The sequence below is a fragment of the Mercenaria mercenaria genome, chromosome 15 (genome assembly GCF_021730395.1).
Source record: "Mercenaria mercenaria strain notata chromosome 15, MADL_Memer_1, whole genome shotgun sequence".
NCBI classification, from domain to species: domain Eukaryota; kingdom Metazoa; phylum Mollusca; class Bivalvia; order Venerida; family Veneridae; genus Mercenaria; species Mercenaria mercenaria.
The window spans coordinates 19,495,691-19,520,670 of NC_069375.1; the positions used below are offsets into that span (position 1 = coordinate 19,495,691).

Genomic DNA, 24,980 nt, shown 5'->3' on the forward strand with positions numbered 1-24,980 from the left:
TAGTAGGTTTCAACATTCTGGGACTGATGGTTCTTAATTATGAACTGGAAACTATTTTCTATGTTCAGTCACTGTGACCTTGTCCTTTGATTGAGTGACCACAAAATCAGCAGGGGGTCATCTACTCTATATGTCTAATCATCCTATTAAAAGTCAACATTCTGGGTCAAGTAGTTCTCACTAACTGACAGTCAGACTGGAATGTGTTTTCGATGTTCAGCCCACAGTGACCTTGACCTTTCATGACCCCAAAAATAGAAAGGATCATCTACTCTGTAAGGCCTATCACTCTATGAAGTTTGGAGGTCCTAGGTCAAATGATTCTCAAGTTACTGACCGGCAACGGATTTCTATGTTCTGTCCGCTACTGAGTCAGGTGGTTCTCAAGTCACTGACCAGAAGTGGTTTCCATGTTCGTGCCCCTGTGACTTTGACCTTTAAAATCAATAGGGGTTATCTACTTTGCAAATTATGATGTTTCAACAGTGTGGGGTTGTTATCAAGTTATTGATCAGAAATGTTTTTCCATATTCAAGCCCCTGTTACTTGACCTTTAACAGAGCGACCCTAAAATCAATAGGAGTCATTTACTCTGCATGATAAACCAAATTATTAAGTTTCATCATTCTGGGTCAAATTGTTATTAAATTATTGATAGGAAATGGTTTTCCGTATTCAAGCCCCTGTGACCTTGACCTTGAACAGAGGACCCTGAAATTAATAGCGTCATTTACTCTGAATAATCAATCATCCTATGAAGTTTCAACATCCTTGGTCAGGTTTTCTTTTTTGTTTGGAGATTAACGCCGTTTTTCAACAGTAATTCAGTCATGTAACGGCGGATAGTTAATCTAACCAGTGTTCCTAGAATCTGTACCAGTACAAACCTGTTCTTCGCAAGTAACTGCCAATTTCCCCACATGAATTATCAGAGGTGGAGGACGGATGATTTCAGGCACAATGTCTTTTATCAAATCGTCATGGAGAACATACGCCCCATCCGGGGATCGAACTCGCGACCCTGCGATCTTTGGACCAACGCTCTTCCTACTGAGCTAAGCGGGCGGGCGCTGGGTCAGGTGGCTCTCATGTTACTAACTGGTAATGGTTTTCCATGTTCGGGAACCTGTGACCTTCACCTTTGATCCAGTGACCTAGGTCGGTCAGTCGGTTAATTTCTTTTTTTTTTTCAAACTTGATCAAGTTAAAGAATCTTCATCATCAACCTATTGCTGTTTAAACATTAACATCCTTTCTTTTTGGAAACTGAACACATCAATAAAGTACTAAATACTAGAATGAAAAATATATTCAACACAACCCATTTCAGAGACGATTACTGGCCTACAGAAACAAATTAAAGGCGCTCGCGATAGTTTTTCCGGACGGGTCGATATTTACCCCAACCCCGTGCCAATTTGGTTCGGTGTAGCTCATTGCAGAGCTGGAGCGGTCTTCTGCGCATGCCCGGAAGTGATTATCTTATGCGCAAATTATTGCATGTTCGCACGCATTTAGTGTATAATATGTATGATATACTGACTAGAGGTTAGGGTTAGTATCACCATGGTTACAAAATATATACATTTAAAGTACTTTTAGCTCAAATTGCGTCAATCCGGCATATACCGGAGTCTGTAATTTATACCAGCGCTCGAACTCTGCATTGAGTCAAAACCGTTTCTAATCCCGTACCGTACCCATACCGTAAATCCGTATTCGTAAACTATAGGTTTTGTTTGGAGAAAGGCGAAAACTTACATCGTTCTATGACATCAAAATACTGCAGAAACACGTTAAAATCCGCTTATTAAAAATTCTGCCGTTTGATAATTTGATATATCTCTGAGTCAAACACTGAAAGAGTTTCCGTGGAATTTGTCGAGAAGCCTTTAACCTGTACTCTTCAAACTTAGTGGGATGACTGGCTAAATGGAATGGAAAACACCTATTGCTTTTAAGACCAATATTTTCAAGGTAAAGGATGCGGCAGCCGAAATGATGAAATGATTTCTTCCTATAGGAATCCAGAAAAAAAGTTTCTACAATCACACTTTCAGCGAGTTTATTCCAAATGTTCCTAAGGTGAGCGACTTTGGGCCATTTGATCCTCATGTTAAATATCTCTGCTTTAAGCTGTGGACAAATACTGAATACTGTCAATAGTTTGGCTGAATATATGCCCTTGCTGGAAATAAAAACTGATTACGTCTTCCGTTGTATAAATGTCCACCACACCCCACCTCGTTGTTATTTGATTTAAGCGAAATCTAATATGGTGACCTATCAATTTTCTTTTTGTTTTAGACTAGACATAATCAAAGGTATGTGCAGAGTTTGATTTAATTCTATTATGTGAAACTCGATAAAATAGCAAAGTACCAATACTGTAACAATTAAAAAAAATAAATGTTCAAGCAAAAATAGCCCTTAAGGTTACTGCTGTAACAATCTTTCCTTTCTTTAACAACTGCACATGGACCAAAACACTTCCTGTAAACTTTGTTGACTCCAGGTCAAATAATTTTTAGAAGCTACGCGCGACAAACATTCAACATGACGCAATTTTTTAACTAATCCAGGGGCCATAACTCCTACAAACTGAATGAATCCGACGCGAAACCCCAGGTGCACAACTGCACAGGCTGACCAACATTCCTGTAAACTTTGGTGACTCTACGTCAAATACTTTAGGAGCTACGCGCGACACATTAAAATGACCAATTTTTTACTAAGTCAGGGGCCATAACTCCTACAATAATGAACAAATCCGGACGCGAAACCCCAGGTGCACAACTACACAAGCTGACCAACATTCCTGTAAAGTTTTGTCACTGTACTTCAAATACTTTTGGCTACGCGCGACACAAATTTCGAAGACGGACGACAAAGAAATCTATAGCCACCCACATCAATGAAAAATCAGCATATATCAGTGAGCAAATAAATTGAAACATAAGCTGTGACCTAGTATTTTTTATTCATTTTTTACATACAAACATAACATGATTTTAAATATAGACATTCATCAAATCTATTAATGGGAAAAAATACGAAACTATAAGCGAGCTCTTTAAATTCAAAGCTCTGGCAGCATGCACTTTCATTGGTCACGAGATCAATTTTGCTCCATTCATTAAATGTAACAATAATGCTGACACAAAATATACATCAAACTAAATTTAGCAAAAAAAGTGACTAACAAAATGGTTCTCAATTCAGGCATTTTTTTTCGAGCTTTGTTTTTCATTTTTGGAACTCTCGTTAACTGCAGTGCATTCTATTTCTTTTTGCGGTTTAGTTTAGGCACGTATGCAAAACGGCCATTACAAGTATATGCATTTTGGTCATAAAATGTTGACATTTTGTAGAACGATATTGTGAGAAATATCATCCTAAAACGAGAAGAAGTGCACTGTGTATAGATTAATTATGTTTAATTATACATGATTTGTTCGGTTTTTTCAATATATCATTTTTAGATGCGTCACCAAAAGTTAAAAGCAGAAACATACAGAATATTTCTGATTTCTAGTCATATGCATGCATTATAAGGCCATTTTACAGTTGACATTCATGGCGGGAAAATGAAGGAATCACATCGGTCTCAACGTTTTATCGAATCTACTGAAGACAATTGGGATACAGTGAATAATCGGCGGCACGATTCCATTACATCAGAACATTCTTTCGGTGATCAACGACGCTGTCAATGAAACTTAAAGCATGATCCTGACACTGCAAATTCAATGAAAAGATACATGACAAAAAGAAAATTTAATGAACAGAAACAAAAAAAAAAGATCATATATTGGGTCAATTTTTTTTTTCCACTGGCGCAATTCTGGTGGGTCGGGTGGAAGCGGCAAACAAATAAAATAATTTAGGCCTATCTCCTAGGATCGCGTCAAAGTGGTTGGACTAAAAGAAAAGGAAAACAATCGGATGAACGTTGGTGTCTTAGTCAAACTAATTTGACGCGATCCTAGGAAATATTGCATACGACAAAATATGGAGTGGAGTCATGGAGTGAAATTTTAGAGTGACCTTGGACAGAAACAATGGAGTGAGATCTTGGGTTAAAATCATGTTTCGTTTTTTTATCAGATATATTGATTACATGATGAAGGTCATAAAGAAGGAAAGTGGTGGAACGAGAATGTTGTTGGAAATAGCTAAGCTATTGATGATGATGAATAATTATGATAGTTTTTGTACCATTTTTGATGATGACGTTTATGCGAAGTATGCTGAAATTATCTTTGTCAATGTTTTGATAATGCTGATGATGAAAATGCAGTTGGTGATGTTAATAGCTCTGATGATGATAATGTTTTTTTAATAAAAAAAGGGAGGGAAAAGAATGGCATGTAGTTATGCCGCTTCTTTATGATGATTTTGTTTTGATTTTTATTGCTGCTTGCTGCTGTCGATGATGATAATGATGGTGATGATGATGATTTTTATGACAGGATGTTTTTGACGATGATGTTGATACTGATGAAGATATTTTAATTATTATGTTGTCAATATATGTTGAAATAAGAATGACATGAACATGTGATGAAAGTCTTATTAAAACATTTGTTTTGAAGTGTTACTTTCAATTAAATGTAATAATTGTGTATCATTTTTTAAATCACCATCATCATTTACATCAGCATCAGAAAAATCCTCATGGTATCTTACAAATATTGAACTGGAACTCTCATGACTGGAACTTTTTAAATTTTTTCTAATTTTTTTTATATCAGATTTGAATTTCTCTGCATATTTGTACGTTTGAAAACATTAACCTTGCTATATCATAAATCAAACACACTGGGCTTATCAATGCAAGTCAAAGCATTATTCCACTGCTGCTTTATCTCAAGTCTAACTACCATGTATTCTGATCATAAAAATATATAAACTTTGCCATTGCTATGGAAAAGAGACCATTAGAAGGTTTTAAGGTCAATTATTTTGTCATTCCCACACATTTCAGTCGTTACACCTGCAAATTGTTTCTTTATTTTTAAGCTTTATAAAATACATTCAATATGTAATTCTTTATGCTTTGACACATAGAAGTGTCGTAGAAACCTGAAAAAATTGTTTTAATTAATGTCATCATCATCATCAGCAGCAGCAGCATCACCACCACTACTATCATCACAACCGCCACAACAATCATTATCTACATTTTTATCACCGCCACCACTATCATTAACATCACCACTATCATCACAACCATAACGACAATCATCATCATTACAAACACTATCATCACTAACAGCAACATTATCTTCAAGATCATCATCACCACCATCATCATCAACATTATCATCTTCATAACAACTACAGTGGTCACCATTATCATCAGCAACACTAAGAATACCAGGTAATTATCGTTTCCATTACCATAGTTATCATTAACATCATCATCATCATTGTCATCAATATCATTATAATCGTCATCATCTGTCAAGATCATTATCACCACCATCGTCATCAATAGTATTATCTTCATCACTACCAACGTGGTCACCATCATCATCACCACCAAAAACAACACCCGGTAATAATCGTTATCATTTACATCATCATCAATCACCACTGTAATCATCACCACTGTCATCAATATCATCATTTTACTCATCATCATCTGTCAAGATCATCATCAATATTATTATCTTCATCACTACCACCGTGGTCACCTTCATCGTCACCAACACCATCAATACCAGGTAATCATCGTTATCAATACCATTGTTATCATCATGAACATCATCATCACAATCACCACTGTCATCAATATCAGCATTATCATCATTCATTCTACTGATGTTTTGCTGATGAACAAGATGAAAAACGGATGTGGTCGGAAGATAACGGTTTGTTGTTGTTATTGTTGTTGATGATGACTATAGTGATGGAAGTGTTTGTATTGTTGTTAATAATAATGGCGGTGATTGAAATTTGAACAATTCTTTTCCTTTAGGGTGTTTTATTATTTTGTCTATCAAGGGTGATAAAATGGTTTTCAGGATATCAATGATGACAATAATGAAGACAGTCACATAATTGGTGATATACATTTTCATCCTAAAGCCACGAATAACAATCAATAGTTTTTGTTGTAAACATAATTATATAAAACAAATCATCATCATTCCCATATTCAAAACTATAACTACCAGTCTCACTTTATATTAAATTTGATTCTCCAAACGAACAATCACCATTCTTACCACAGTTTGCAACAGCAACAGCAACATATGTGGCAGGAATGACTTTTTCTAGCCTTATCTTACACATATATCCTAATATATACTGTTTAAAACAACAATTAAAGTTTGTTGTATAGCTAGCAGTCGGTATTCTGAACCTTGTAATAGTCTTAATATTATTGAAACACTGTTAAGTTAAATAAGCTTGTGCACTTTCAAATGTAATTTTGCTTATAACTTTATTATAGATATTAGTGCATTTTGCTAATTACAGTATTCGTTCTACTTAAATTTATACAACCTTATTTTGGGTAATAGGTTTACACTATCATGTACATGCTATACTTATCATATTGAAATCACTCAGGTGTAACTTTAGCATACAGTCATGTAAGGGTTGATACAAATGTTTACATAAGCTTGACCATTCTTTTGTATTGTTAATGCAACAGGTAATAATTTCACTTTTATGAATTTATTGAACACTGCAATTTTTCTGCATGGGTTTTTCATGCGTTTTATCAATGCGAGGGTATATAAGCCCTAATTTTGGCAGTCTCTGTGCTAGTGTTCACAGACTCTCGACAGGTAACTTCTACCTTTAGTCAGAGCCTAGCCATTTCCCCCTTACTGTCTTTGGGTATATTTTTTCCTTTTGGACCGGGATCTAAACTTAAAGACAAAATTATTTAAAATTACGTTAGCTACGTTAGGTATAGGACTTTAATTTCTGTAGGTTGTAATTATGGCTTAGTTGTTTTGAACATTGTGAACTGAAAATGTATAAACTGTTACTGATGTATTTTGTCTATGATGTGAAACGAGCCATGTGAAAATAATAAAATACATCTTGAACCCGGTAAACCGCTTTTGTGTTCCTTGTAGTTTAGTGAACTTTAAAATCTAACAGAGTAACCTGGGCATAGTAGTAAATACTGCTACACATACATTTATCATTACTGTATTTCGTCTTATGAAATTTCACCAGTAATACCACTGCTTAATCTTAATAACTTTTCAAACTTTGAATAAAAATCGTATTCAATTTGACTTCAAAACCTCACTCCAAAATTAGTCTCCAAGGTCACTCCAAAAAAACCTACTCCATGACTCCACTCCAAGACTCCACTCCATATTTTGCTGTATGCCAGGAAATATTGAGATAATAATTATATTCCCCACTCGCGTCAATAACTCGAAAGACCAAAATAGTTGAAGCAATTTCCAATGAAATTTTCATCGCTGCCGACTTTTTACATGCTTTAGGTTTAAATACTGATAATTTCACGCATTGGCCATAAATTAAAAAACAAGAGGGTCATGATGATTGATGACCCTGGATCGCTCACCTGAGTAATATGAGCTACATGTTTCAAATGTCAAACTGATGATTTTTAGAACTTTTTTGGAAAATTTTCCGATGTACAATCAAGTAACCCCTGGGGCTGGGTCAATTTGACCCTGGGGGGTCAAGATTTAAACAAATTCTGTAGAGGTTCACTAGGCAATGCTACATGTCAAATATATAAGCTCTAGGCCTTCTGGTTTATTTTTAGAAAATTTTGAAAATTTTCCGATGTACTATCAAGTAACCCCTGGGGCTGGGTCAATTTGACCCTGGGTGGTCAAAATTTGAACAAATTTTGTAGAGGTCCACTAGGCAATGCTACATGTGAAATATCTAAGCTCTAGGCCCTTGGTTTATTTTTAGAAAATTTTTGAAGATTTTCCTATGTAAAATAAAGTGACCCCTGGAGCAGGGTCAATTTTGATCCCAGGGGTCACGATTTGAATAAATTTTGTAGAGGTCCATGAGGCAATGCTACATGTGAAATATCTAAGCCCTAGGCCTTCTGGTTTATTTTTAGATTTTTTTTGAAGATTTTCCTATGTAAAATCAAGTGACCCTTGGGGCGGGGTCATGATTTGAACAATTTTAGTAGAGGTCCACTAGGCAATGCTACATGTCAAATATCTAAGCTCTAGGGCTTCTGGTTTTTGAGAAGAAGATTTTTTAAGATTTTCCTATGAAAAAATCAAGTGACCCCTGGGGCGGGGTCAATTTTGACCCCAGGGTCATGATTTATATAAATTTGATTAGGCAATGCTTCAAACCAAATATCTAAGCTCTACGGCTTCTGGTTTTTGAGAAGAAGATTTTTAAAGTTTTTCCTTTCGGTTGCCATGGCAACCAGAGTTCTGCATGGAATTTAATTCTTTGAACACTTTGACAGGGGGCCACCCAAGGATCATTCCTCTGAAGTTTGGTGTAATTATGCCCAGTGGTTTTCAAGAAGAAGATTTTTTTTAGAAAATGTTGATGGACACACGACGCACGACTGACGACGGACGACGGACATTGAGCGGTCACAATAGCTCACCATGAGCCTTTGGCTCAGGTGAGCTAAAAATTACATGTATCGAAAGGGGATTCAATAGGAGAGATCGTGTTTGTATACAAATAAATGGTATTTTCTATTTCTAGAACTGATAAGACAAATATCAAGTGGGCAGACGCCGAGCGTCCATGTTTTTTTGTAAACAGTGATGTTTTTCTAAGGGCTTAAACTTTCTTAAGTCACAAATGATATCAGTATTTTTTGATCAATGGAAAGGATATAAAACAAGTAATCTACTGATTACTTTTAAGTACGATTTCGAAGTAAAATGGGTTAATCATGAACGCTTAACTTACAGTGTTTCTTCTAAAAGTTTGGAGCATCGCTAAGCCGCTATTAAAATCGCATGTCATTTAAAATGGTTAGTCATTAGCAGCTATTAAAATCGTATGTCATTTAAAATGGTTAGTCATTTTAAAAAGATCTTTGAATAAGAAGATATGAAAATCGCAAGCATTTTAGAACTTTTTGAATTTTTAAAATCTATAAACACACTGGCCATAGCTTTCGCAGAAGCGGTGGTTCCAACGCCGTGGCGGTGGAGGATTCGTCGCAGAAGCGGTGGAGAAAAATGGCCGACTGACTAAATTTATGCTGTCATCGGTAAGTTTTCTAATGTTGAGTTTTTCACGTTTGACTGAAAACAACCAGTGAGACAGGAGCCCACATGTGTACTGTTCCAACCACAAACACTTGCTCAGTGCAATTCTTTGTCATTAATGTAAACACTTCTGTGCAGTTTGACGAGGGACAGCCGTTTTTGTAGATTTCCCATTAAAAATGGTAAAATCTTGTACAAGACGACCCCTGAGCACGTTTGCAGCAAATCGTAATTATGGCACTGTCAAGCAAAACTTTCTTTGTAATAGGTGAAATTTCATTACAGGCATATGAAAAAAATCGACTAAAAATGATGCCAACGCAGTGTGCGGTGGGTACAATTGCAACGCACTACGGTGGATCTTGTTTCGTTATGGACTTTTAAGGTAGTTCTGCACGTTTGGATCGATTTTTTTCTACAATGTAGAATTTAATTAAACTCTGATTTTTCAAAACTTTAGAGTATACGTAGAAAATTCAGCAAATAAAAAGGATAAGGTCGTGTGCTTGATTTTTCGTTAGACTGATTTGAAAAATTTGGACTTCACGCAATATTTCATAATGGGAGTCTTTGGAAAAATCATTACTTTCATAACATTTACACGAATAGAAATTTTTCTACAATGTAGATTTTGATGAAATTTCTTACAGCTGTAAATAAACACATGGCCTATAATTTGGTGAAATAAAATGTACAGGTCCGTGTGCTTCTTTTTGAGATATTTGACCATGATTAAAGTGAACCGGACATTTCACGCCTAATTTTAAGACATTATTTTGATTATTTTAATGTGTAATATGTTTTAATATCATATTTTGACTAGAAATATAGCAGCAGTGTTATTGTAATAAATTTACTCACATGTTTCAAATAATTCATAAAATGATTTTCATTTCCGTACGCCGAATCCAGGCATTATTCTACGTTTTTCGGATAAATGACGTTACGACATCACTTCCGGTTTATCAAACGTGCAGAACTACCTTAACTTAAGTAAACAGCATTTTCCTGGGATTTTGATTGGGGAAGGTCCATGAAATCACACTGACATCAGACAGCAATAAAAACTTAAAGTTTAGTAATAATATATTATTGATTTGCTCTTCCGTTCTGTAGAATGCACACACGAAAAGCTTTATGTTAAACCGTAACTATTTTACTAAATCAACTGCCAAATAATAACGCCAAATTCTTTCGTACTAAATGCACCTCAAGTATGATTATTCATATTAACACTTGAAGGTTTTCTTCATTTTCCTTTTCCCTTATTATATACAAAATATCAACTGACAATATCGATTGTTTGATTAAATGCTTACCACATGCGACTTTTACATCAAAGAACAGACCAACTTATCTAATATACAAACTGACAGGGTTTCTGCTGTCCCTTATTTTTGTTCGGCCACATAATATCGAAGTCGGTACGCATTGGGATGGGGGCAGGGGAGTATTCTCCAACACACTGCACATGCTGCAACCATTTGTCATTTTTATAGGTTTTTAATCATGTTTTAGCATATTTAAGTATGTTCTCAGCTGTAATTTCTCTTCAGTTGTTATAATAAGAATAACTGAAATGAGTTGATTCTTTGCCATCCTCTTGGCACTAGAACAGGGAGTTAAAGGTCTCTTAATATGTTTGACTGGCGCTGTGACAGTTTTCAGAGGAGAATTAAGTTTTTGTCTTTCATTTATTGTAACATTTCTTTCTGCTTGTCTGTTGTAAGTTGTTTGTACTGTGTTTCTCCGTTTATCTTTCAATGTTAAACTTAGCCTTAAATCATCCAGATAAACATTACTGAAGATAAGGCCATGAATGTGGCGTACAGTGTTAACAAGCTTTTTCTTTGATTTGACCTGGTGACCTAGTTTTTGACCCCACATGACAAAGTTTCGAATTTGACCTAGCGATTATTAAGATAAAAATTCCATGCACAGTGTGCCTAATCACGTGACCGCGATACGTCATTTTGAGCTCGAAAGGTAAACAAAAATTGAAAATCAGGGCGTAAGTTTTTTCATCTATATATGGTGTTTATATCATGCATATGATTCTAAACCTATTTTAAAGTGCTATCCCCGGTACTACGATTCCCCATCAAAAGCTTTTCGTTTTAATGCTCTTCCTGTTCAACTGACTTGCACATTGAGCGCATACTGTCGAAAAAGGTTGAACAGGAATAGCGTTTAAACGAGAAGGTTTTGGCGGAAAAATTGTAGTACCGGGGGTAGCACTTTCAAATAGGTTTCGAATGATGTACATGATATTAACACAATATATTGAATAAAACACTTACGCCCGGATTTATAAGTTTCCACTTTCACTTTCGAGCTCAAAATGATGTAGCGCGATCATGTGATTGGGCATACATATGCAAGTTTGTATCAAATCCAAGCGTAAATGAAACCTAATATGGGTGAGAGGGCCAAAATAGAAAATTTGCACCTTTCAGGTGTAGTATCTCTTGAACATATGGCTGGTTTTCTAGCTGGTTTTCAATAGGAACCGAGAACTTAGGCCAAAATAAAAAATATGTGTGGTTCAGGTAACCCGACCGACCCTATTTTTTACCGCCAACCGTAAGACTTTTTATCGCTTTTTGGAACGAAGATTGGTTGTGGTTACGAATTTGCATGGGACGAAAAATATCGAGTACGAATTGAAACGCTTTGAAGAAAGCTTCTATCGATAGATAATCCGATATTTAGTAATACACAAAGATAATACGCGAAGACAATATGCCAACGTGTCAATATCGAATTACACCTCGGGCTTAATTTAAAACTTCGCGGAGAGCTGCTAGAGTGTTCCTTTAAGCAAGAACGATTATCAGTTAACCTGATGCGCCAAACTTCGCCCCGCCTACTTGTATGAAAGCAAATGGAACGAAATATCTGCTGCGCGCTTCGTCTAAAGCTCCGCCCAATTTCTTGATGCATTATGCGCTTCGTCGGTAATGGTCGGTCAGGAGAACGTAAAAAAAATCTGGAAATATTGATAAGTCGAAGCGCTCATGAAGAATTAAAAATGCGCGATCGTAAAATGTGTTAAATAAATCTACGCGTTCCGTGAAATGTGTTAAATAAATCTACGCGTTCGTAACATTTCAGTCGTGTTCCATTTCAGTCGTCGCATTCGTAAAATTTCAGTGAAGAATCTTTGAGATACAAATGAACTAAAGCAGTTTGTTTGGTTCTTTCACGTGCCCAATGTAAATCACTGATACACGGGGATGAATTTTTAAAAGCCCCACCCAAGAGCTTCAAAACAAAGTGCTAGTCATACCTTTAGGTGGTATTTTCGCTATACTACGGAACAGAAATTGAAATATATATATAATAAACTTTTAAGCATTTAAAAAGTTTTTTAAAAGTCATAAAATAAAATTAAAACTATTTTTGATTCAATATGATATTAGGATGTACATGTTCAAGAGCAAATTGAATGGTTAAAGTATCAAATGAAAAAGAGTTTTAAAAAAACAAGAGATCACAGAGTGATCTTGGCGCCCACCATTGAGCAATTTTTGAGTGTTCCAATTTCAAGACTAGCTCAATATCAAAATCAAGGTCAAATTTCATTTCGGTACATAACACTGTGCATGTGGTCCATACATGTGGTCCAAATTTGAAAGCTGTAGCTTGAGAAATGTGAAAGTAGATCACAAGATCAATTTCAAGGTCAAAGTTCATTTCAGTAAACAAAACTATGCATGTGCTTCAAATCTGGAGGCTGCAGCTTGAGAAATGTGAAAGTAGGTACTAGGTAAAAATCAATGTCAAATTTCAATTCAGAACACAAAAATACGCATGTGCTCCAAATTTGAAGCCTGTAGCTTCAGAAATGTGAAAGTAGGTCACTAGGTCATTCTCAAGATCAAAGTTCATTTCGGTACACAAAACTATGCATGTGGTCCTTTGAAGGCTGTAGTTTGAGAAATGTGAAAGTAGGTCAACAGGTCAAAATCAAGGTCAAATTTCATTTCAAAACACAAAACTATGCATGTGGTCCAAATTTGAAGCCTGTATGTTCAAAAATGTGAAAGTAGGTCACTTGGTCAATGTAAAGGTCAAAGTTTTTTTCAGTACACAAAACTATGCACATGGTCCAAATTTGAAGGCTGTAGCTTGAGAAATGTGAAAGTAGGTCACTAGGTCAAAATCAATGTCAAATTTCATTTCGGAACACGAAACTATGCATGTGGTCCAAATTTGAAGCCTGTACCTTCAAAAATGTGAAAGTAGGTCACTAGGTCAATGTCAAGGTCAAAGTTTTTTCCTGTGCACAAAACTATGCATGCGGTCCAAATTTGAAGGCTGCAGCTACAGAAATGTGAAAGTAGGTCACTAGGTCAAAATCAAGGTCAACTTAAGTCAAGGTTCATCTTGCCACTCAAAACTATACATGTGGTCCAAATTTGAATATTTTAGGTTATTGACAAGAAGATTTTAAAAGCTTTTCCCTATAGAAGTCTATATGAACCATGTGACCCTAGGGGGATAATTTGAACAAACTTGGTAGAGAACCACTAGTTGATGCTACATTACAAATATCAACGCCTTAGGCCTTGTGGTTTGGACAAGAAGATTTTCCCAATATAAGTTACCATATGACCCCAAGGGCGGGGCCATATTTGACCCTAGGGGGGTAATTTGAACAATCTTAGTAGAAGACCACTAGATGATGTCACATACAAAATATCAAAGCCCTTGGCCCTGTGGTCTTGGACAAGAGGTTTTTCAAAGTTTTTCCCTATATAAGTCTGTATAAACCACGTGACCCCCAGGGCGGAGCCATATTTGACCCCAGGGAAATAATTTGAATCATCTTGGTAGAGGACCACTAGATGATGCTTCATACCAAATATCAAAGCCCTAGGCTCTGTGGTTTTGGACAGTAAGATTTTCAGTTTTTCCCTATATAAATCTATGTAAATTACAGAAATAAACAAAGGGCCACTCAAAAATTGTTGAACCAGTCTGATATTCAGGGGGACACAACTAGGGTACCAATACACCATTCTGACAAAGTTTGGTCAAAATCCCCCCAGTAGTTTCTGAGGAGATGCGATAACGAGAAATTGTTAACGGACGGACTGATGGACCACTGACGCAGAGTGATCTGAATAGCCCACCATCATTCTGATGATGGTGGGCTAATAATGGCTACTAATTCTGGCACTCTTGGCTATAAAATGTTTTTGCAATTGGTTAAAGTCATGGCTACAAGCAGGGAGGCTTCAAATGACATCTCTTAAACTAGCCTAACTCATCTGGCTTATTGGAATGACTTTACAATGTATTTTATGATCTGATATTTTATAGTTGTCATCCCTGTGACAGAGACAGCGACAGTCAAAAGTTATCATGCTGTCCCGAAACGTCCTATTATTTGGACTACTCTTAACCACTTGGCCGATTTGATCAAACTTCAAAGGAAGTTTCTTGAATAGTCCCCTTTCAGAATTGCTCAAAAAGCCTACCTACCTACCCTATTTTTTTACCAATGTAAGCTGAACCACACTTAAGTTTTAGCCTCATACATGGCTTTTCTAAAAAAAAAAAAATAAATAAATAAAAAATTCCTACCTACCTACTCTATTTTTTTGGCAATGTTACCTGAACCACACATATTTTTTTTGGCCTTATTGTGACTTAATTTGTGGGTAAGTGTGGTAAAAGTCGAAAGTAAAATGTCACTGCTATCATGTAACATGTTCATAAGGTGAATATTTTGAATCCTTCAGGGATTAAAATCTGTAGAAAAATGAGGTCTCTATCGTGTTCACAAGAAGTTGTGGACGGACGACGGACGGACAAATGACGGACGAAGGACAATCAAATAATCTCATCTTGTCACTATGAAAAAATCTAAACTTTTTCCTTGATATTTTGAGATTCTGTGGTAAACGTCTGAAAATAAAAGGATATTGTTGAAGAAGAGGTAAATTAGCCTACTTGTAAAAAGTCTTAATTCCTATAACACAGCTGCTTTTGTTATGGTATGCTACGTATTAGTAATTGTATTGTACTTTAGACAAGTTGGGTTATCATATGATGCAGAAGTCACATGTGGTCAGAATTTAATCAGAAAATCAATATTGTCACTTGATATTTTGCATTTGCGATTTCAAATCAATACCATATTAATTCTAAACTTTCAGTTTCTGTTGCTATCTAATGTCAAGGGGATTTCATGGCCCTAATTAATCAAAATTCTGGGAAAATGCTGTTTACTCCAATTTAAAGTCAATAGCGAACATTAAAGAAACAAGATCCACTGTAATGCGTTGCAATTGTGCCCACCGCACACTGCGTTGGAATCATTTTTGGCCGATCATTTTGTATGCTTGCAATGAAAAATCACTGATTACAGAGAAAAAGTTTTTGCTTGACAGTATCAGACTTACATTTTGATGCAAACGTGCTCAGGGGTCGTTTTGTACAAGATTTTACCATTTCTGATAGAAATTCTACAAAAACGGCAGTCCCTCGTCAAACTGTACAGAAGTGTTTACATTTATGACAAAGAATTGTACTGAACAAGTGTTTGTGGCTCGAAGAGTACACATGTGGGCTCCTGTCTCACTGGTTGTTTTCAGTCAAACGTGAAACACTCTTTAGAAAAAGTACCGATGAGAGCGAAAATATAGACAGTCGGCCATATTTCTCCACCGCTTCTGCGATGAATCCTCCACCGCCGCGGCGTTGGAACCACCGCTTCTGCGAAAGCTATGGCCAGGGTGATAAATGGGCGAAAAAGTTATTATTAAAAATTCCAATCCCATATGCAAATGATATATAAATATTTGTTTTGCCCACCACCAGATAAACAGGTGTTAATGCGTGACATCACGGCGATCTCTCCTCATCGATTTATGCAAAAATTATCAAACAATATCCAAAAATTACGAATTTAAATGATTTAAACCTATGTATGTTCTGTACATAATTTACGTTTACCCCTTTACAGCGTGTCTACACGCAAATATGAGCAAGCGATAAAACAAATAACTTTATATGACTGTGCATTGTGATTTATCCTCAGTTATTTTGCTCCTTCAAAGTTTTGACGTTTAGATTCCCTGTTACAAATATAAAACAATCTGATTTAGACTAGTTGGTGTCTGTGAACCATTTTGATTCAAGTTTTTTGAGAGAACACTTGTTATTTCCTGATGTCTTTCAGCAAAATTTAAGATATAAATAACCATAAATATATAGAAAAAGGAGGTACGTACCCATATAACTTGTCTAGAGAATCAAAGGGAAGTGTCTTGCGTGTTATTGTATGAAAAGTAGAGTACATGTACTCTAATTCTACCACTTAGAATGTACTATGTTTATGTTGTAGTAACTTGTCATGCAAATGGCGTAGTTATAACAAAGGGGAATTATACATCTTACATGTCACAATAGCGATTACCTCCCCTTACGGGTCATCAGAACCGAACAGAACAGAAACTTTTTTTAAATTGCATTATTCGCATCTAGATGGACATTGGTAAGGAGTATATAATTGTTAAAATAACAAAGTTTTGTGATTTTTGTCAAAAAGATTAGACAAGTAAATAATTTGCTGGTAAATTCGGACCGACAATAATTCGGACCATAGTTCCTGGTGTGGAAAAATCAATGCATAACATCGCTTATCAACAAACATGGACATCGACAGTCTAATATTAAACGTTGTTAGTCATTTGATGCTAACCGAAACCAAAGAAGTAAAAATACATTAATTATATAGCTCTTTGCCTACACAAATGGAGTGTCTTGATGTGAGCAGAAGAAATACGAGCTATTTTTGCTAGCGGCATGCAGTTGCTTGATTTAAGATACAATTCTTCTTCTTCGTATAAGTTTATTTATACTCGCTGCCGGGAGACCCATATGAGCGAGAATATCTGCGCCATCGTCTTCATCGTAGAGTGTTGACGGGCGTCTTTTCATGCTGATCGGTCGTAATCCTCTCGGAGTACCATGTTCTGCGTTCGTAGACAACTCTGAACTGAGGAAGGTAAACCACCCTTCTTAGGACCACTGCTCCCGCCCTTCGTTGCAACTCCAACAGCTGACCTCAATATATTTATGACGACTTCCGGTGGAGCTGCATGCCTTCTCCGCGATGTGCGCGCGGCGGGAGCTCAGGAGAAGTCTTAAGATACAAGATAGACACATTTTTATTTATAGTCGGGTTTCAAACATAATAACACTAGCTATGAATAGCTATTGGCCGACTTAATTTACCAAGTTTTGCCACGACTTGAGCTTTTTCGAAGATTTGAAACCTTTGCTACTTCGTAGATAAATATCTTACGCATCCATAAATGCTAGCATGGCTCTATGGTAACAAATAGCTTTTCAGGTTTTAGTGTCCATTAGTAAGCATTTATTACTACATTAAATCTAAAATGTAAATAAAAAGATTGAAAGCTATTTGGGTATCAGATCATCAAAGAATCTGTAACTGAATACAATGTATATAAAAAGAAAGAAAATATACGCAATTATAAACGTCTCAAACATACATTTTTATGTCACAGAAATAATTGGATCACTCAAACTGAAGTGAAAACTGAATGTTTCGACATGCAATGAAATCTTTATTTTAAAAATGAATTTATACTAATAGCATTATTCGTGTCCAACGAGGTAAGGGTTAAAACGAATGGGAACGGCTGAACATTGATATTAAAGTTTGTTCTTTACTATAAGAGAACAGCAACCCAACTGCTTGAAGTCTTTTCCCCGCTAATGTCAGTGTCGCTGCTCAAAATGAACAATAACAACATGTTAATATTAAGCTTAGAAAGTTGGAACAATTCACTACTTCTCTTTCATCATTGCCATGATACCATTTTTTATTTATGGCGAAAAGGCACCGTTTTCTGATGAACAAGACTTTAGTTTTTTAGTTAACTTCCATTTTTGGTTGCGGGATTTATCCCGCTACCAAAGTTATGTGTATTTCTGACAATCATGTAGTATCTTTATTTGATTCCAAATCACATCCAAAGGAAGGATGTTCATGTGCTACACAAAGTAGTCCCATTCATGGACAATGCGGATGAATTATCAATGATCAAGTAGTTCTTATTCATCCTCTATCCATTCACACTGGCCATTTAGATTATGTAAGATCTGTATTAGGTATTCCAGCCCATGGTTACATCTCTGACTTCCAGCTGTTCATGTAAGGTCAGGCAGAGTTTATCTTAGATATGAGGCACATTAGTATTTGTTTCTTATACATGTATATTTATAGATTTGCATTTTAAATGAAAATAATTATAGCAAAACCCGCAACCACCAGACATCTCAAGGCTTTGATTCACAATAGCGTTGTATATTATTCATTGATGCTTGTGCACCTTTGACAGTATCCGACAAAATGACAGCGTCGTAGGTGAAAATGTTTAGATTTCAAGATAGATGGTCCAAATGTATACAGACATTTAAAATTTGATGATAGAACCATCCCTAGATAAATTATATACAATGAAAATAAGAAAGGTGAACATATCTCAAATTGAAATAAAAACGATGTCATTAAGGGTTAAAAACGAACGGTTTTATTTGTTTTACTCTAAATTAAAAGATATTTGTGCTCTGTGATTTTGTAACCTTGCTTTGGAATAATATCTATTTCCCTTCTATAATGCCTTTGGTTATGCGAAGTCTTAAAATCATAGAACTGGCTCTCGTTCAGGTTACTTATCAATAGCTCTTTTTTAAAGATAAATGCTTTCTTTGACACATTCTTTAAGTCAGATTCATCTGAAAACATTCTGTATCCCAAACATGACAATACATTGCCACAAACGCTATGAATAATGTTTAATGTCCTTAGATTTAATTGAAATCTCCACCAGTTTGTGTAATCCCCCTGTGTCCTGTTCACCTTATGGTCCATCTGTAGCATATCTTTAATATTTTTTAATTTTGATTTCACGACTGACTTGTCAATGCCAAAATATGAATGTAACATTTCTATTTTAGAATTAAGATCAGTTTTCAAATCTTCATACATCACAAACGCAAATCTTTGAGGATATTTTTGCTTTAACTTTTCCCCTTTGATTAAGTCATATTTAATCCTACTGCATAGCTCACGTGCCTCACTTTTAACTGTTTGTTCCGAATCACTTAAATTATACCACTTTGTGGCGATTCTTGAATTAATGATTGCACGTGGATCTCGAATAAGATGAATAGCCTTTAAGTTCGGTCGATTCTCTAGAACATATTCCAAGTTATCGACTGTTAATCGAACAATTTTAGTTGCCCGGTGTTTTGATCGTTTGCAGACATCTTCCATTACTGTCAGACAAAATGACACTGACTGGTTCTTGCCAAGGCAGTTCAAGTAAGGTTTCCAGTTCACACCTGCAATATATACATTTGATTATCTGATTTATGACAAAAAGAAACGTCAGCTACCCGAAGACTACATATTTCTGACGGGTGGGAAAGAAGATTGTCGAGAACTGTTAAGTGCTCGACTTGGAAAAGTATGCATGTTTTATGCTAGGACGTAAATATCTGTCAGTTCTCATCCTTCCTTTGAGCGGATGATTGTGAGAAATACACAGAGAAATGATCTTGAATCTTGATCTAGTACAGCCACCATATTATTTCAGTTAAGATAATTCAGAGTGAGTGACACTGCAATACTAAACTGTTTCTTAACCCTGTTATAATATTTCCTCAATTGTTTTAGAAAGACCATTGCTCTTAGGAATGGCTCACCACTGTAAAGAATGTTTATTTTGCAAAAATTAGCAAATTATTTTCATGTGATACAATATTTTCAGTATTTGTAAACATGTTGACATATCATGAGGTCCATTAGGTCGGATTTCGTGTTGAACTGATTTTTATTAATATTATTTGAGGAACGTTTTGCACATGTCACTATAACAAAACTGATTTACTTACTTATAAAAATGTTACAAAATATGGAACGTAGGTAACACGGAAAAATAAACATGTCTGGCTCAGATCGGACCATTTTAGATATTAAAAATATATGAGCCGCGCCATGAGAAAACCAACATAGTGGCTTTGCGACCAGCATGGATCCAGACCAGCCTGCGCATCCGCGCAGTCTGGTCAGGCTCCATGCTGTTCGCTTTTAAAGCCTATTGGAATTGGAGAAACCGTTAGCGAACAGCATGGATCCTGACCAGACTGCGCGGATGCGCAGGCTGGTCTGGATCCATGCTGGTCGCAAAGCCACTATGTTGGTTTTCTCATGGCGCGGCTCATATGGAGCTATCGTTATTCTACTTGACGTAATACAAAACGCTTTTATTTCATTCTCAAGGAATTGCTAAAAAAAGATAATAGAAATACGAAGATTATACGATGGTTAGAGATAATGTATCATACTAACCGAGGAGCATATGACAGAGTGTAACAAGCCTTCTGAATTTTATACAACGCAAGTGGTTTGCCATTTTCAAGCTTGTTTATTTCATAAAATAAAACATTGGTGATTCATGTGTGATGTCCAGATATGAAAAAAATATCTCTTTGATATATAGATTTGATGGTTTCAAAAGGATTCAATACCATAAACATTTTAAATCAGCATAAAATCTCGGTCCGGGACATTTCTGTTTCATGGTTTGGCTTTAATCATAAATGCAAACGCTTGTTTATTGTGTACGAAACAACACAAAAGCAAGAATTCAGGATTAGAAGTTGAGTATATAATTAAACTAATTCCTAGGTTCGACGTTATTAAATGACATATTTATCTCAAACAAATAAACACACAAATGCAGTCTAACTTAATGGGAGGGTATCTGACTAGAGTTGAAGGTTCAGAATGTCTCACAGGGGCCCTGTGCCCAACACTGAGGTTACCCTTTGCTTTGATCGCATCAAAGTCTTTGACGTGTGTTTAAGGAATGATATTCCTATATTAATGCAAACCGTTTACATGTATTACCCGGCCGAAGTTTAGATGATACCAACACTTTTAAAAATGACATTTTTCATAGTACAGTCGAACCTGTCTATAAAGATCACATTTGGGAAAGCCAAATTGTGGTCTTTGTTGGGAGGTGGTCTTTATTCACAGGTTAAAATACACTGTAAATGTTAAAATGGGAAACAAAACATGTGATCGTTAGAGCCAGGTGTCTCTGTTAAGAGGTGGTCTTTAACACAGGTTTGACTGTAGTGTTAATGATTAATATGTAAGCGGTATTTGCGTACTGGATAGCGGCGTAAAATTTGAACAATGCATGCGCAGATATTTTTTTCATTTTTTAAACTTACACACTTGTGTAGGATTAAAAAGTTTACCGGGAAAACAACAACTGAATCCTTACAATTTCAAGTAATATGTTTCCGCGCATATATTTTTAATTTTTAATAAGTTTAATTTTGAAAGCAACATTTCAATTAATTTAAAAAGGGAAACAATGCTAATCAAGTAGGATTATCTAAGGCAATGTGTACTCACGCACGCTTATATGTTTCAATCAGAAATAAATAAAGGACGTTATTGCCGCATTTCAAATATTAGGCTGTAATAAATTAATCCCTACGTTGACCCGTAAAAAAACAGTATCATATATAGATTTAAGAGAATAGAACATGCATGAATCTCCTGTTATGATTATGTTTAACTTCCTTGCTTAAGTAGTCCAAGTTACAAAAAAAAGTTGTATCTAATTTGAAAATCGCGCAAATATTTAGTCTAGGCATCTTTTTACATTAGTTTCAACCGCTAGGATTTCGTACCTTGAGACCAACATCATTATCCTAATAAGTATGTACCAAATTCAAAAGAAATATATACAGGGCGAAGAAACAATACAATCACACGATCCTAATAGTCGTATATTTTACTTCATTATATCGGTATATTATGATTCGCAAAGGTAAACGAAGTAAAATATTCTGAAATGAAAAACCACATACCTGAATGATACGGGGAAACACTGTTAGTTAAGGCTGCTTTTGTCGAGCCAAGATTGCACGAGTATATGTTGTACAGCTGGTTATTAACGAGTTCAATTTTCTCGTTTCCAAAGTCCCTGAAAAGACAATAAGAAGCTTTTTGTCGCTCAAGTTATACTCGATTGCTGTATTGCACGCTATATAGTATATTACAGCTAAATGCGGAAGGAGTGAATACGTTTTGTTCAAGTTATATGTCAATTCCGACGGCATGTTAACATTATGGACATATTCTGTTGAAGCTATATATCGCTTCCGTCCAAATTGAAACATTCTGTTTAAGCACTGGACACATTTTTTTTCAAGTGCTTTGTTGCTTCCGAAGGAATGGACACATTCTATTTCATGCCGCTCTATGTTGCTTCCGAAAGAATGACCACATTCTATTTCATGCTCAGTGTTACTTCCGAAGGAATGGCCACACTCTATTTCATGCTCTATGTTGCTTCCAAAGGAATGACCACATTATATTTCATGCTCTATGTTGCTTCCGAAGGAATGGCCACATACTATTTCATGCTCTATTTGTACAAAAGAAATGGCCACATTCTATTTCATGCTCTGTTTCTTCCGAAGGAATGGCCACATTCTGTTTCATGCTCTATTTGCTCCGAGAAGGTCACAACTAATTTCATCTTTATGTGCTTCCGGTGTGTAAGCGATTACTTCAGTCCGCAACCATCTAGCCATCGATGCATTAATTAAGTTTCGATCGAATTCATGTCTCATGTGCTTCCGAAAGAATTCGCATTTTATATCTGCTCCATGTTGCTTCCGACGGAATGGCCACATTTATTCCAGCTCTACTTGCTTCAAGACAATGGCCAGATCTATTTCATGCATCATGTTTCGTCGAAGGAATGGCACTTTATAGGAAGTTTCACTGTCAAGAGGAGATGCGCGTATTTTCCTCGTGTTTTCGGTCAGGTAATTTTCACAGAGTTATCTCCCTCTAATTATTTAACAATAGTATATTGTAGTACAATTCTCGTCCAGAGTATTTCTCAGTAAAAACCGGCTGGAGATCAACGAAACTTAATAGAAAGCTTCAAAATCAAGAGGAGATGCGCAAATTGCCTTCTTGTTCCAGTCGGAGATTTTTTTCCCCAGTTTTAATGCCCTTTAGTTTACTATGGGACAACTCTTGTCCGGAGTATTTCTCAGCAACCACTGGTTGGAGTTTAGCAAATCATCTTATGAAGCTTGCATATTATCTTCATGTTTCGGTTAATTACTTTCTCATTGAGATATTACCCATTAGTAAACTGTATGTGCACAGTCAGTGCATTTTGTTCTTATAATATGCAACAAATATTTTGGCGAACATCCATCGGTCCTTGCTAAGTTCTACGACGCACAATTATCAAATTATTATGAATTTGAGGTCAAAGTAACTCTTTAAGATGTCACTACAACAATGCAAAACTTTATAAAAACAGAGGTTTCGTCTGCACATCTACTAACACTATAACTATTTTGGTAACACTATAACTATTTTGGTAACACAATATCTATTAGTCATATACCAGTAAAGTAATCTACATGCAGGGGCGTCGGAAGGTGTTTGATATTGGGGCCGCGAGGGGGGTAGGTACGGGAGGGGGCATCACCCTCCCGTAAGGGGGGTAAGGGGGACCTCCCCCTGAAATTTTTTCAAAACAGGATCATAAATGGCGAGTTCTGGTGCATTTTAAGGGTACTGAATCGCATCTCAAGTCTCCAGTATTTTCTTACTATTTACATGACTATAAGCAAAATAAAGTTTAATAAACTCTTATCAGAATTAATAATGTATAACGCAATACAAAGAATGCATGTATGTTGTTTTTTTTTTGTTTTTTTTTTTTTTTTTCTTTTTTTTTTTTGTATTTAATGTATTGAACAATAATCATTCATGTTACATTCATTTCTTATTTTTGTTTGAAATATCATTTTTTTTAGTAAAAACAATTTATGTAATAAATTCCTTACATCTTAGCGGTGTGATAAATCTTAACACTTACCTCTTTCATTAAATAAAAACATGATAATTATTTTTCTGAATTTTATAAGTTAACACCCTAGATCTTTGCGGCTGGGTAAAGCTTAAACATTCCATTGACTAAAGACATGCCAATTAAAAACATGCTGATTTGTTCATGCGTAATTAAGTCCAATCACGGACACGTGTGTATGACTCCAATTAACACCCCCGATCGTGTCACCGTCACCACGGTAACACACTAATCTGGACAGCGTGTATTGTTTAACGCGAAGCAAAATTTAATATACTATACAAAATATTGGGTCCGCGGACCTGCGACTCCAACATATTTATTTACAAAAAATCGTTTTTGGTCAAATTATTGGGGCCGCGGTCGCGGCCCCTGCGGCCCCACTTCCGACGCTCCTGACATGCCGAGTGTATAATGCAAGCTAATATACAATAATATTAATAATAACCTCCTCCACCTCGCCAGATAAACTTTCTCATCTACGGCACTAACCTATTATTCTCTATATATTACACTATGCTGCGTTGTGTCGTGTCGTGTCATCACGGTCATGTCATATTTACTCATATCATATTTACTCAGATATAAGCACATGTCATTTAGATAAGAAAAACTTACCCGCATGTGTTGTTCCCAACGCAAACATATTTTCCAAGGAAATAGAACACTCCATGGTATGACCATATTGGTTCATACCAATAAAAAGTATCAGGCTGGAACGCTAGTAACTGGCCTAAAAAGCTGGACCCACTGCGCATGTACGAGTTGATAAGTATGTCGTAATGTTTGCTTCTTG

General features: G+C 35.9%; 1 protein-coding gene across 1 annotated transcript; it reads right to left on the bottom strand.

The window, feature by feature from the left end:
* Positions 1–18,539: 18,539 nt before the first annotated feature.
* LOC128548679 (carbohydrate sulfotransferase 1-like) lies at positions 18,540–24,980 on the bottom strand. The gene is made up of 3 exons (XM_053524036.1): positions 24,803–24,980; positions 22,152–22,267; positions 18,540–19,601 (listed from the first exon to the last, which is right to left on the bottom strand). Exons 1-3 carry the CDS (start codon positions 24,940–24,942, stop codon positions 18,802–18,804), a joined length of 1,056 nt encoding a protein of 351 aa, XP_053380011.1. The 5' UTR covers positions 24,943–24,980; the 3' UTR covers positions 18,540–18,801.